Source organism: Mesoplodon bidens (genome assembly GCF_964165515.1).
Source record: "Mesoplodon bidens genome assembly, chromosome: 12".
Classification (NCBI taxonomy): Eukaryota; Metazoa; Chordata; class Mammalia; order Artiodactyla; family Ziphiidae; genus Mesoplodon; species Mesoplodon bidens.
Genome location: NC_138168.1, coordinates 65,852,977 through 65,867,503, shown reverse-complemented (window position 1 = coordinate 65,867,503; position 14,527 = coordinate 65,852,977). Strand labels below are relative to the sequence as shown.

Genomic DNA, 14,527 nt, shown 5'->3' with positions numbered 1-14,527 from the left:
ATTCAAATGCTGCTGGAATCCTGAATGATAGATTCTGGAAGATTCTTCCCAGCTGCCATTCTGCACATGATTATTTTGTGAACTACTGAACTTGGTTTGCTTGTCCTTCTTTCTCCAAAGTTATAATTCTTGGCTTCTTCAAGTGAAGTTCAGATGGTGTGCAAATTATGAACAGAGGAAAGTGCTCGGCTTTCACTCCATTTTCTTAAAATTATAACTGTTGTCCACAGTCGAAAGTAAGACAGAAGTCAAAAGTAAGTAAAATAAGGGCACAGCTTTATTTCACTACAAGGCAGTAAGTACACTGTCGTATCAAAAGTTCAGTGCTGGCCATCTTGCAATAAATGTTCTTAAGGCAGGAACTGGCTATCAACCCCAACTGCAAACACAGGTTCTGTGTGGAAGTTCTGAGACTATACACTTAGAAACCATGGGGACTGCTGATTAAACACATAACCCCTGAATTAAACAACAGTCAGGCTGGACTCAAAACAAAACATAGGACATCAACAACACAGATCTCCCAAAAAAGAAGTGCAATGCATGCTCTTATAAACCGACAATAACAAAAGACAAAAAACAACCACAAATGCAAAATCTCCCAAACAAGTTTTCCAATGTATTACAAAAGGAAAAAAAGTATATATATATATAAAATAAAAAAGTTTGAAATACTAGTGCATAGTCAATTACCTAACACCAAGTTTCTTTTCTCTCCGTCCCAAGCTCTACTGCCCCTCTGATACTAGCAGCATGTCTACAGGCTAAGACCATAGCAGCAAAACACATTTTTTTTTCATTTGGCATGTACAAAATTAAATTACTGAATAAAAATATAATTTTTTATAAAACTATTTCATACAGTAATAATTTTTAAAGCAAGCTAACAAAAAACCCTCATAAAATGGTTTAGTACAGTAAATGTACCTCCAATGTTATTAACCATAAATGAGCATTTACAATATTGATTACTTATTCCATGGTGTTAAGCCAACACTTATAGTAATGCATTGTGTTTAGTGATTGAGAAAAGTGAAATATTGGAGTACCTTTTTGTGTAAAATTCCAAAAACCCCATCACAGAAAAAATACTGGTCCTCTTAAAATACAGATAAATCATTTAATGTTTTTTTTTTTAAAAATATCTGCAGTAAGATACTAACAACTGACTACAATTCATGACCTAATAATTTAGGTAAGACTGTTATTTATTAATTTTTTTAAAAAAATTCGTTTAGTTGGGTGAAATCTGATACGATTTCATCCACCTAAATGCACTTGGTGCTGCTCTCAACTGTTGTACCACAACAAAAATAGGCTCTTCTCCCATTCATGAAAAGTTTCATGTAGAGGAATGCTATATCCCAAATGAAATTGAAGTGTTCTGAAAACCATAATGCTTGTCTGCAAACGTCTCACATGACCAGAGTCCGGGTTGAGAAGGCATTCACGTATTTACGAGCCTGACCGGAAGCCGTCATCTGATCGTCTGTCTTCCCACAGGATGCAGTTTCCCAGCCACCGCTACAAGGCTAACGGGGAGAGAGAAGGCAACGGCAAGGTCAGACCGGGAAGCACACACTTTAGCCCACAAATGGATTCCCAGTCCCAGCAGGGCCAGCAGAAAAAAATGTTGACCTCCAGACAGCAAGTAGTAGACACCAGGGAGCCTTTGTCAGATAAAATCTTCCCTCTGACAACCAGGAATCCAGCATTCTTAAGTGATATTAATTATCAGAAATTGTTTATCGCGAGGAGAGAAAACCCACTCCAAGCAGTATGATAAGATACAGCTGTTTCTTCACACTTGAGTGCCTTTTGTCTATTAGGAGCTTTTACAGAGTTGGAGACAGGAATGAGTCTAATCCCACAGATACCTAAGGTGAGCTGTGGGCATTTACTCATTAAGCAAACTGGTGAGTACTTGATCCACCCAGCAAAGAAGCTCCTGTAGGTGCTGGAATGGATCAACACCTACTAAACATAGTATATCTTTTTAAACAATTAAATTGATTAAGATGAGTTATGAAAATTTAAATTTATCAATTAAAATGGATATTTATCAATTAAGTACCAATTAATTAAGAAATATCGGTTTACTTGGATGGCTTACTTTTTAAAGATACATTGGAAGATACAGGATGGAACTAATATCTCATGGGCAGCATCTGGATCCTTCACACACATGATCTCATTTACACAGCACAACTACCCTGAGTGGGAGGTTCATTCTCTCTTAAACTGGGCAGGAAATGGAGACTCAAAAAGTAAGGATAACTTGCCCAAGGCCACTCTATGGGTAACTAGTGTAATGGTTTTGAACCTGTGTCTGTCTTCTGCGAGCCCTGGCTCCTGCCTTCCCTCCATGTTGCTTCAAACCAAAATATGTACTATTTGTGCCCCACTTAGTTCCCAAAAGGATTTAAGATGCTTACAAAATAAATATAAGCAAAGAGAGTTTAAAAAGTGGACAAGGCAGGGTCACAGAGAAATGTGGAAAAAATAAATAATATGAAGATGAGGAGATTTGTATTCAAAACACTCGCCATGAACTATAATGTACCAGCAAGATGTAAACTCCAAACATGGCTCTGAGCTCTCTAGCAGTCAATGCAAAGAAGGAAGCTGAAACACGGGCAGATATAAGATTTGCTGTCTGTAAGCTCAAAACTAAATCAGTGGTTTTAAAAAGCACAACTATTCCTAGTACTGATATCTAAGAGGGATGTTTTTCATGGACAAAAGAAGAATAAGAAAAAAAAAGGCCTCTGCTGTCCTTTAAGAGAAAAAATGAACACATGTGAAACCGGTGGAGTGATGACAGGCAGATGAAAGGTTTGTGGTCCCACGGCCAGATGAGGAGGAGACGGGACACCAACGAGCAGCCAGGGCAATGCTCTAGTCAAAGGGCATGAATAGGCAGGGTTTAGATAGACAAGTGGTAAAGAGGGTAACCCAGGTGGGAAAATAACATGAAAGAGTCAGGAAGCTGCAGTTTGTACATTGCTTGTGGGAGGGACTGGGAGACAGAGAGGAAGGGACACAGTGGATTAAATGACAACATTTAACAAGTGCTTACTACGCACCACTCACGCTTCTAAGTATTTTACATGTATCATCTCATTTAATTCTCACACAAAACACCAGTGGCATAAGTATGGCTCATTACACCTGTTTTACAGAGCAGGCAATTTTAAAGGAAGAGAGAGCTGAGGCAACATCCTTGAAGTCACCCAGCTAAGAAGTGATGAAGTAGAAGTGTTGAATCCAGGCTCTAACTCGCTGCTTCCATTAGAGTTCTTATCAGTGGGAAATTGTAGGGTCTGGTCAGCAGGGCCTTGGAATGCAGGAAGAAGTGCTTAGATGAGGTGTCAAAGTCATCAGACTTAGCAAATAGGTAAGATAATTCCGAATGAACGTGGTATTTGTATGGTGATGGGGCTTCCTTGCCTAGGGTCTGGAATAAATTTTCAGTGACATAAGGTTTACAGTGCCATGTTTCTAACTTGTAAACTTTCACAGGACACTAAGTAGATTACCCAGTTTCTGCCCAATCTGTCATGCCATCTCACTGCCAATGTAAAGGCACCATCCAAGTTTATACATATTTACTCTCAAGGCTCAGAGGCTCAATACATAACTTGAAATACTACATAGGCAAGATTGATTATCATAATATTTTCCCGGAACTGTGAATCACAAAAGCGACAGGACAAAGATGACAAGGCGTTCTGGGCTGACTTCTGCCATTGAGTCACATTTAATGTTTTCCTAAGTAAAATCACCAGAGTAGTTTAAGCATTCTTTGATACAGTTCTGAATAAATGATGTTTCTCTAGTTTGAAGGAAGTGGATTACATATACATATTTCTTTGGTGTGTTATCTGCCCATCCAAATCTCATATTTTAGTTTAGTTGACTGCTTACATGTTGTTGCTAACATTTTTCAGTGCAGCACTGAAACACCTAACTGACACAAGAAATCCAATTAACAAAATAAAATTTAATGTTATCATTGTAATTTTGAGCTTGTATTTGTAGTGACACTCATAGAACGTATATGACAATGTGACATATAATAACACTGTGACATCCTAACATATGACAATGTGACATACAATAACAATATGACATATACTAACTACCATTTGAGAGTGAAACGTTAAAGATGATGGCTGTCCATCATGAGTACTATGCAGGGCTTAGAATCAGTGATGTACACAGAACAAAGTACATGGATCTTAAAAGCAAGTGACTAAAGAAGATGCAGAGGGCTTCCCTGGTGGCGCAGTGGTTGAGGGTCCGCCTGCCGATGCAGGGGACACGGGTTCGTGCCCCGGTCCGGGAAGATCCCACATGCCGCGGAGCGGCTGGGTCCGTGAGCCATGGCCGCTGAGCCTGCGCGTCCGGAGCCTGTGCTCCGCAACGGGAGAGGCCGCAGCAGTGAGACGCCCGCATACCGCAAAAAAAAAAAAAAAAAAAAAAAGAAGATACAGAATAAAAAATGTTAATATGCTAATATCTTATATGTAAGCAAAAAATAACATAAAGATACACACAAAACCCAAAAATACATATTTTGAAAGAATACATACAAACAAATGAAGGGGAAGGGAGAATATAGGTGAAAACGGCGATAAAAGTGAGGAGCAAGGAAGAGAGGAAGGGACACAGTGGATTAAATGACAACATTTAACAAGTGCTTACTACGCACCACTCACACTTGGTAAAATTCAAGTCCTGATCCTTGACAACATAGTACTTAATTTAGGATTCCCAATGTCTGTTCAAGAGAATCTACACAGTTATCGGCTTAGTATATTTTCAGCTTAGACTTTGACTGTGTTCTTGTTGGATCTCCCAGATGGCTCATCACTTTATTCATGTTTGGCTCTTCCTCCAGGACCAGATATTTAAAACAAGATCAATATAAAGAAGGTACCATATATTTTTAGTTAGTACTTTGAAAACACCTTTCAAACAGTCAGCTTCCCCCAAGTCAAGATGAAATTTATGAAGAAAGAAATCAAATTGACTGAACTATCCGAATTTCAGAAAGCAGAGCATTTCAGGGGCACCTAAGCCCTGAAGCTCAGAGTTGAGGGAGGGCAAGACGACTTGGAGCACCTGAACCTCCCAGTGTAGACAGACACCAAGACACAGTAGCCACTGTGTGCAAGAACCACTGAGCGCAGAAAAAAAGGCGAACGTGAGTGGGCAGCTCCTTTTCCACACCGTGAGAGTACAAAGCAAGCACTTCTTACAACCATGAATGGAAATACTGGTCAGAGCAGACACATACCTACTTTGTGAAGGTAAAGGAAGAGCAGAAGGTCGAATACTCGGGTAAGAAAGGAAATGATGAAGTCCACCAGCCAAAAGGGCAGCCGCCTCCTCCTGCTATTTCTTTCTCCCTCCTTACCTTGAAGCCCTGGGGCCCTGGGGCAACTTTTCAAGCTGATGGAATAGTTCTGACAAAGGAGGATTCAATGTCTTCATGCTAGAAGGATGTTTTTTAATACTGTCATATAGATCCTTGTGCATCCTCCTCATTCCCTCTCCTTAAATGTTAGTTTCATTTACACTAAAGAATTAGTAAGAATTACAGATTTCTGCACATGAACTCTTGTTAACTGACTAACCCATGGTGCTGTTGCAGACATGTCACTCTACCCTAATTCATTACAACATTAATAATCCTACTGCACATCCTCCTCCTCTTGCCCGCGAGTTATCTTACTTATCCCATAATTTACCTTTAATTGCCCCTGGGCAGAAGTGAACTGAAAACGGACTGTCAGAGGTCTAACTGGGATATCCTGCTGAAGCACTTTAAATAAATACTCAGATCCTTTATATAAAACAGAAGAAAAAAAATGAGACAGAACCATGTCCACAGGTGGTTTTCTGTCAGAATTAAATTATCTCCACATTTTCACTTAGAATATGAATGGTTTTTTCATCATGCTGAACAAGAACTGCCATTGTTGTTATATTCATAGAGCAGCTTCATACAGTAGCTGCTACTGTCAATAGCCTTGGCAGGGTATGTGCTTTACAGTTCACAGACCTCATAAGAAACTTGCGTTAAGTCATAAAAAAATGATTTTGCAAAACCAAAACAACTTATAAGATGGTATTACGTTTTTCTGTTTCATTTTTAAAAATAATAGGCAGATATAAATGGTGTCCAAAATCCTAAGAATTATTTGATAATTCCATTTAACCTATCTGAAGAAAAGAATTACTCTGGACTAAAATTCTAAAAGTCAGAATTCCTTCCCAGTGGGGCATCTTTTAAAATGTATTAGTTATCTAAGAGATAATGTTGAAATCTTTAGTTGTATCTTGAAAGTCAAGAATAAACCTGAGATGAAGTGTGGCTAAGGTAAGGTTAATGGTTATCAAACTTTTCCCACGCATAAATGCTTCCTTATGTCTGCACAAAACAATTAAATGCTCCCAACTTCAGAGTTGCTAACTTTTCATAGAAAAGAGACCTAAAAGTTCGCGAGTCAAAGGTCCAGATGGTGATGGAGGGTGTGCCATCCACCAGTGCCTCCACATCCCACCCACGTCTAAGTTAACAATCGCTAATAGGGATGGACTTTTCCCAAATCTGGAGTTTGTCCCCAGTGTCTCTAGGGTTCTTTTCATCTTACATGTGGATAGACTTCCCAACAGTTGTAATCACATAGCCTCAGATGTCACAACTTTTTGGAAGAATAGCTCTTTCCTTAGTCACATATTGGTTTTCAACGACTGAGATTAAGATAAGTGCCAAATTGCTCTAAAGCAATTCTATCTTTGTTGGCCCAGGGAAGATTCAATATCACAGTGTTTACCAAACCCAACCAACCAAACAAAAAATCCAGGTCATGCACTCTCTGGGGTAGAGGACTCTGAATTTGAGCCCAACTTGCCTTCCTCACTCATTTAGCCTTTCTCAGTTCACCCCAAAAACAGTGCATGGTAAACTTGCTTATTATATAAGATATATTGAAAGCAGGTCACTGAAATATTACTGACAGCTATGTGAAATCTTGCCAGGGCAAGTGGAAAAAAGTGACCCAAGGGAGAACCAAATGGATACAGAGGTATCCAGGGGAGTAGGTCAACAACAGCACACTAACACTAAGAAATGCCTGGAAAGATCTATGTCACACGGAGACGGACTGTTTCTATGTCAGCTGACATGCCAACACAAGCAGCAGAAAAATAAAGAAGACCAGTAAATCAGTTGTTTCATCTCCATAACACCAAAGAGATCTGACTACCTTTATTTCAGGAATCAGTTGAATCAGCAATCTCTTTTGGTGACCCACTGACACAGTTCTGCCAGAGTGGAACAGGAATGAGAAAGAACATGTGAGAGGAAATAATACACCAGAGTGCAAATGGACCTGCCTGTTGGTGAGGCCTCCTTGCCTATGTTTCTAAGGACAGGGACAGTGCATACCCTTTGCCCGAAAATAGGTACCACCAATGTACATTGGCAAGTGTGCTGCCATTTTTTTTTTTTTTTTTGCGGTACGCGGGCCTCTCACTGCTGTGGCCTCTCCCGTTGTGGAGCACAGGCTCCGGACGCGCAGGCTCAGCGGCCACGGCTCACGGGCCCAGCCGCTCCGCGGCATGTGGGATCTTCCTGGACCGGGGCACGAACCCGTGACCCCTGCATCGGCAGGCGGACTCTCAACCACTGCGCCACCAGGGAAGCCCTGTGCTGCTATTTTGAAAATAATATTATATCCATTTGATCTTCATAGAAACCTTGCATGATAAGTGGAGGAAATACTATAGTCCCCAATTAAAAATGAAAGCATTTTCATCTGAAGAAGTTAATGAATTAAAAACATGCAGTTAGAAACTGGTGATGTCTACACTAGAACCCAGGTGCCTGTTGCCTGCATGCTAGCTTATTACGCTCCTTAGCAATGCCAATCATGCAAAAAGCAATCCAAAGCACATGGAACTGAAGTGAGCTTCAACTGCTTTGCAATAATATCGTGAGATTCTTTGATGCTGTGCAAATGTGTTTAAGTATTAATGGCTTGAGAAATTTACTTAAATTAAACTCACTGTTTTTAAAAAGTAAGGCTGGGACAAGCCAAGTCAGGAAATTAAAATTTAAGGCTGTCATTCTGTGGTTACAAAAAAGAGGAAAGTGAGTGAGTAAAAAGCATATGAACACATCTTTTACATTTGGGTTTTAAACAGGAATAAAAGGAAATTATAATTTAAGAGAAAAATACAGAAGTTCAGAGGCTTATAACTTAAGTACAGTTTCAGATCCACCAATGAAAATGTCTACCTTAGGAAATATTTATTGGCATAATGTATTTATTTCAAAATGTAAAGCAAATTGAAAGCACATTGAGAAAAACAGGCAGTTCTTTTCTCCTTGCTGAGGGAGCTGTGTGTGTGTGTATGTGTGTGTGTCTGCCTTGGGCTATTTCAGGGTAACTTTCGAACAGCAGAATCCAGTAGTGTTCCACAGTGAATCTGCCTTTCCTGCCCCAAACTGCAAGCTTTCTAGGCTGAATGTCTATTTCCTCATTTGTGTATAAGCTTCTAGACTCCATTCTCTACTACCATACAGCGTGAGGAAAACAGCACAATGGTCCGAAAATCTCACATATTCTGAGCTATATGAAAGACACAAATATCAAAAATGTCTCAGAACATTTTTATTATAAGAGATCCTGTTTGTTTTTACAATTAAAGTTAAGGCGACTAAAAAAAAGAAGAAGAAATCCAACTATTATACTATTATGCAGTTGCTGCAAATTCCTTTTAAAAAAAGATCAACTATAAATAATTTCAAAACCAAATATAACATTGTGCATAATGGTTTATAATAGCCTCTAAACATTATAGCTTATGGACTAGGGGTTATATGGAAAGCTCTGAGTTATTAAAATTCTTTGCTTCTCAATGACAACCCGCATAAAAAATGGGCATACTTAGCACCCTGAGTTTGGTCTCCACATACCATTTCCCACTAAAAGGATCACAGCACCTTAGGGAAATGGCTGGTTCCAAGAAGAGAGGAAGGAAATGTAACTATTACACGTATTCGTGTATAAGCACGTGCATTTATATGTGCATTAGAAGCTGAACTATAAAGCTGCAGTATTTGGGGCCTCAAAACAATAACTACTCTGTCTAAAGTGTTACAGCTATAATTAAGCCAAGGATCATTACCACTGAAATGACAGAACACAGAATTGCACAGTTAGTGTAGTCTTCAATAAACTTTTCTTGTACCTAAGTAAATTTATTTAGTCAACTAGATGGATAGACAATCAACTGCACTATACAAGTGACATTTTACATTTTAGAAGTATTGGAAATTTAAAATATTTTAGGAGTCATATTTAGTTGTTTTAATTAAATGCACTCTAACAAAAATGTCTAGATTGTTTGGTTAAAATCCCATTTAACATTTCATTTATTATAAGTACAAATGACAAAATTTCTAGGTTATATAAAGTACTCAAGTTGAATAGCCAGATCATTTAACAAATGCACAATATGTTCAACAATACTGTTCATGAGAAATCTGCCTAATTAGGTCAAATTGAATTATCAATGGAAATATGATAAAGCATAATGGTTTTAATAAAAAATTACCAAATTGCTTAAAAACCTACATAACTATTGTTGAGTCAGGGTTATATGAATTATAGGCAACCTATGCTTAAATATTTAGAATCACCTGATGCATTTTCTGATATTTATCACAAAAGTTTGAAACATTTTAGAAATCACATATTTCTATGGTACGAGAAGCTAGGTTTCCATGACACAAAATGAAGGAGATACATGGTGCATGCCATTCACTCATTCATTCTTAAAATGAATAGTTATCTATTATAGCAGGTTATTAAAATATATTTGAGCCGTGTAAATCACTAAAACCATATAATGTAGATAGAAGCATTGACTCCACAATCAACTTATAGGTCTCAATTATTTACTTTAGTGGAGCCGACAAATGTTACCTTGACCATGTGATGTACGTAGGTGGCTTAATCTCAATATACAATACCAGAATCTGTAGAGTGCCACATACGACTCACCGATATACTAGAAAATACTGATTAATAAAAACAGAGCTACTAGACTTCCCTGGTGGTGCAATGGTTAAGAATCTGCCTGCCAATGCCGGGGACACAGGTTCAAGCCCTGGTCTGGGAAGATCCCACATGCTGCGGAGCAACTAGGCCCTTGTGCCACAACTACTGAGCCTATGCTCTAGAGCCCGCGAGCCACAACAAGTGAGCTCGCATGGCACAACTACTGAAGCCCGTGGGCCCAGGGCCCATGCTCCACAACAAGAGAAGCCACCACAATGAGAAGCCCGCGCACCGCAACAAAGAGTAGCCCCCGTTCACTGCAACTAGAGAAAGCCTGCGCGCAGCAACGAAGACCCAGTGCAGCCAAAAATAAATAAATTAAAAAAAAATAGAGCTACTCCTTAATACTGAGTTTCAAAGATAAGTAATATTTCCATCAAATAAAATATAAATGTGCTGATAATAAAGTTCCATACTGATTATTTTTTAATTAGTATTAAAATCTTCAAGGTAAAAATTAGACAACCTATTTTTTAGAAATCTGACACTCTTGCCAAATTTTATGTAATATATATATTTTATATCTGTACCATGTTTAGCTGGATATATTTTATTTATATCTGCATAAAGGTTTAGACTTAGGTTTTGCTAAACACTATTTGGTTTGGCCAAAATCTTTAGGATTTAGTTTTAGGGAAAGAACCAGGGGTTTTCAACCTACATAATGATAACTGTCCCTAAATATATATATATGTTGCACTTTGCCACTTAGAATGCACTTTTTTTATACTATTATAAATATCGGTCAGATCCTAGCCTAGGTTACAAAATATACATAAAACTCAACCTAGTTTAATTAATGCACTAATAGCACTAGTCAAATTCTATGCTCTGGAAACCTAGGGCCAAATAATTCAAGGAGGAAGAAGGAAAGAAAAACCAAAAAAAACATTTTCATTCTGGATCTAGGATCAGCTCTAGGTAAAATTTTGAAGTGGCTGACCTTTGCCCTAACATCCTTCTAACCCCCTTTCTTTGTCCCCCGTATGTCCCCCTTCTGTTCTTTTCCTCATCTTCCAGTTCTTTGTCATATTCTGAGTCTTCTTCACATGGCTACCCAAGCCTGATTGACTCAGGAAGGACTCCAGATTCCCCGCAAGGACAGAATTTCCCTAGCCCACACTCCAGTCAACAGTCACCTTTCATCAAAGCAGTTGGATCAGAGAGAAGCCACAAGGAGAGCAATCTGATGGAATTAAGACACAAAGTGTTTCTACAGCCCTTCCAGCTGTATTTGTATTTCTTAAAAATAATGCTAAATATCACAAATGCTTTAAAGGGGGTAGTCTTAAGAGTCTCACAATTTGGAGAGAGAAGGCCTACTGCAGTGACGGGAAAGGCCTTCCAGGAACAGGACACTCTTTCAAATCACAGTGCCTTTCCCTCACAGGACCACTGTGACTTTCCACTTCCTAATCCAGGTTCTCTGCATGCTGCAGGGGCTATGGCTTTTCCCTCGGTGTAGCACAGAAGGATGGAGGGGAGGGCTCAGCAGGTGACTGGGTATTGGGCTATTGAATGTTGGGAACTGCTTTAAATAATTTAAGGGAACAAATTTGCATCCTTATTTACATTTGGCTCGGGATTAATTTGGAATTTGTTGTATTTCATCAACATACACTTCCTTCAAAAAAGGGAAATTTCTTTTGATATTAAAACCCGGGAGCAGATGTTCAACTACAGATTAGCCACATAACACTGACAGTTGAGTTTGTCATTCTGATAGTCAAATATGTTGTAATTGTTTTCTAGCTATCTAATTTCAAACTTCATTGAAAATCTAAACAGGGTCTGAGTTTTGATGGCTTAGTGAGGGAGCAGAAAACATAAAAAATTTTGAAACTAAAATTAAACTATACCAATTTTTTATAAAACCTTTAAAAGTAGAAGAAGGAGGTATTGACACATGTGTAATTAACAATCTTAGTCTCAGTCACAGTAAGAAATGTTTCACTTCATCAGGCTTTGGGAGCTTGTTCTAATAAAAAATTTCCAGTGAGTCTCATATGAGCGGCAACAAGGAATTTTAGGAGTTTTTTAGACATTGGGAGTTGTTTAAAAGCATCACTCCTCTATGTCTAAAATGTTTTTCTTTTTTTTTTAAAAAAAAGTTTTTTAGTGAATGACTTTTTAGATACCAATGTTGGAATAATAATTACCTGCAAGGGACTCGCCAGGGACCTGTTTTTAGGTACTGTAAATGCTTTGAGAACATTGTCTTCATCTTCCGATACTGGTGTCATTAAAATGGAACTTGTAAGAATATTCTAAAGGGAAAGAGAATAATTTGAAATTTAAATGAGGTTGGATAATAGGAGAGCCGACACAATTCTAACACTTTAGAGAGTAGATTGCTATGAGTTGACACACACTGGCAGGAAAAAAATGCAGGTATCTGCCAGAAATTCTCTTCCCAATGAGCTAAACTGAGAACTCAGCTATGTACTAACCCTAATCCCACTGCGGCAAACATCACTAAAGCAAAAAGCTTCAGGGTCCCACACAGTTCTAGGCATGAGGCAGGCACTCAAAATACATCTGCTAAATGGATTAATAAATTTGTGCTTTTAAAAATTTACTAAACTCTGGTGAGAGAACTGTTTATTTCATATATTGGTAAAGAAATATTTTTGACTTACAGATTAATGGCAGTATAGTATAATGGTGAAAATTATGGAATTTAGAACTAAACTAAAGTTCTAACCCAGAACTGCCACTTAGAAGCTATACAATCTTGAGTAAGTGACTAAGCCTCCCTGTGCCTCAGTTTCCCCCCTGGTGTAATGGAAATGATAATGTTGCCAACCTTGTGAGGATTAGGCGAGCTAATGTATCTAAAGCTCTTAGACTATTACTCACCACTTAGTACACACTGAATAAATATTAGCAATTGCTATTAGCTTTGATTCTTCATAAGAGGAAAGGGCAAAAACTTTCAATAAAAAAAAAAAAAAGAGGAAAGGGCAATCATTCACAAGTTACAAACTTTAAGATCGATGGTTGACCAAGGGCAAAACAAAACAAAACAAAACTACCAAGCCACGAAAAGACACAGAAGAAATTTAAGAGCATGTTACTAAGTGAAAGAAGCTAGCTGGAAAAAGCTACACACTGTATGATTCCAACTATATAATATTCCGGAAGAGGCAAAACTAGAGACAGTGAAGAGATCAGTGGTTGCCAGAAGTTGGAGGGATGGATAGTAGCAGAACACAGAGGACTTTTAGGGCACTGAAACTACTCTGCACGATACTATAATGGTGGATAAATGTCAGTACAAATTTGTCCAAATCCATGGAAGGAATAACACCAAGAGTGAGCCCTAACATAAACTCTGGGCTTAGGGTGATGATGTATCAATGTAGGCTCACTAGTTGTAACAAATATACCCCTCTGGTGGGGTATGTTGATGATCGGGAGGCTGTGCATATGTGAGGCCAGGGGATATATGGGAAATCTCTGTACCTTTTGCTCAACTTTGCTGTTAACCTAAGACTGCTCTGAAAAATAGTCTATTAAAAAAATGGTGGTAACCAAAGCAATGCAATATCGGGTACAATAAAGGGAATTTACTATAGACACTATGACTCGCACTATGCTAGATGCTACATAAAACCAAACAGGAGACAACTTAGCAAGGAGGAAATACAGGCTTCCCCTGCTATTCAACAGTTCACTTCACACCACTTTGCTTTTACGAAAGTCCTACGTTAGTACCTAATATTTTTGCTAACTGCTAACCAAAAGAAATCTGAAGAGAATTTTTGCTTTTCTTTTGCAGCCAACTGTTACAGAGGCAGCACACACCCTGAGCAGTCAGAGTGGCACCACCAAGCTCCTTCCCCAGGCACTACACTCAGCATCTCAGCATCAAGCCCCATAGTTTTGAATTGTGTGAGTATCTGTGCTTTATCTCAATTTCATTATTTTTATTCACTTTTTATTGAAGTATAGTTGACTTAAAATATTATATTAGTTCCAGGTGTACACCATGGTGAGTTGATATTTTTATAGATTACACATCATACACAGTTATTAAAAAATACTATCTTATCTGTGCTATACATTACATCCCTGTGACATTTACTTTATAACTGGAGTCCGTACCTCTGAATCCGGTTCACCTATTTCGTCCCTCTCCCCACCCCTCTCCCCTCTGGCAGCAACTAGTTTGTTCTCTGTATCTGTGAGTCTGCTTCTATTTGTTATATTTGTTTCTTTTTTTAAATTTTATTTATTTATTGCACCTGTTAGCAAGATATGTCCGAAGGTAAACGGCTTCTTTGCTTTATGTCATTTTGGCCTACTAAAGGTATCATAGGAATGCTCTACTTTCAGATAGAAGGGGAAACCTATACTACATTTAGAAGACAAATAAGTAAGTTAAA

At 38.4% G+C, this 14,527-nt stretch overlaps 1 protein-coding gene across 2 annotated transcripts in view; it reads right to left on the bottom strand.

Moving 5' to 3' along the window:
* Positions 1-298: 298 nt before the first annotated feature.
* MYB (MYB proto-oncogene, transcription factor) overlaps positions 299-14,527 on the bottom strand; it is a 34,082-nt gene continuing 19,853 nt past the window's right edge. For both annotated transcript variants that reach the window (XM_081251017.1, XM_081251018.1), the window contains exons 14-15: positions 12,299-12,406; positions 299-1,532 (exon numbers count right to left, since the gene is read on the bottom strand). In XM_081251017.1, the coding sequence (XP_081107143.1) occupies positions 1,416-1,532; positions 12,299-12,406 (225 nt within the window). In that variant the 3' untranslated portion in view covers positions 299-1,415. The remainder of the gene's footprint in view (positions 1,533-12,298; positions 12,407-14,527) is intronic.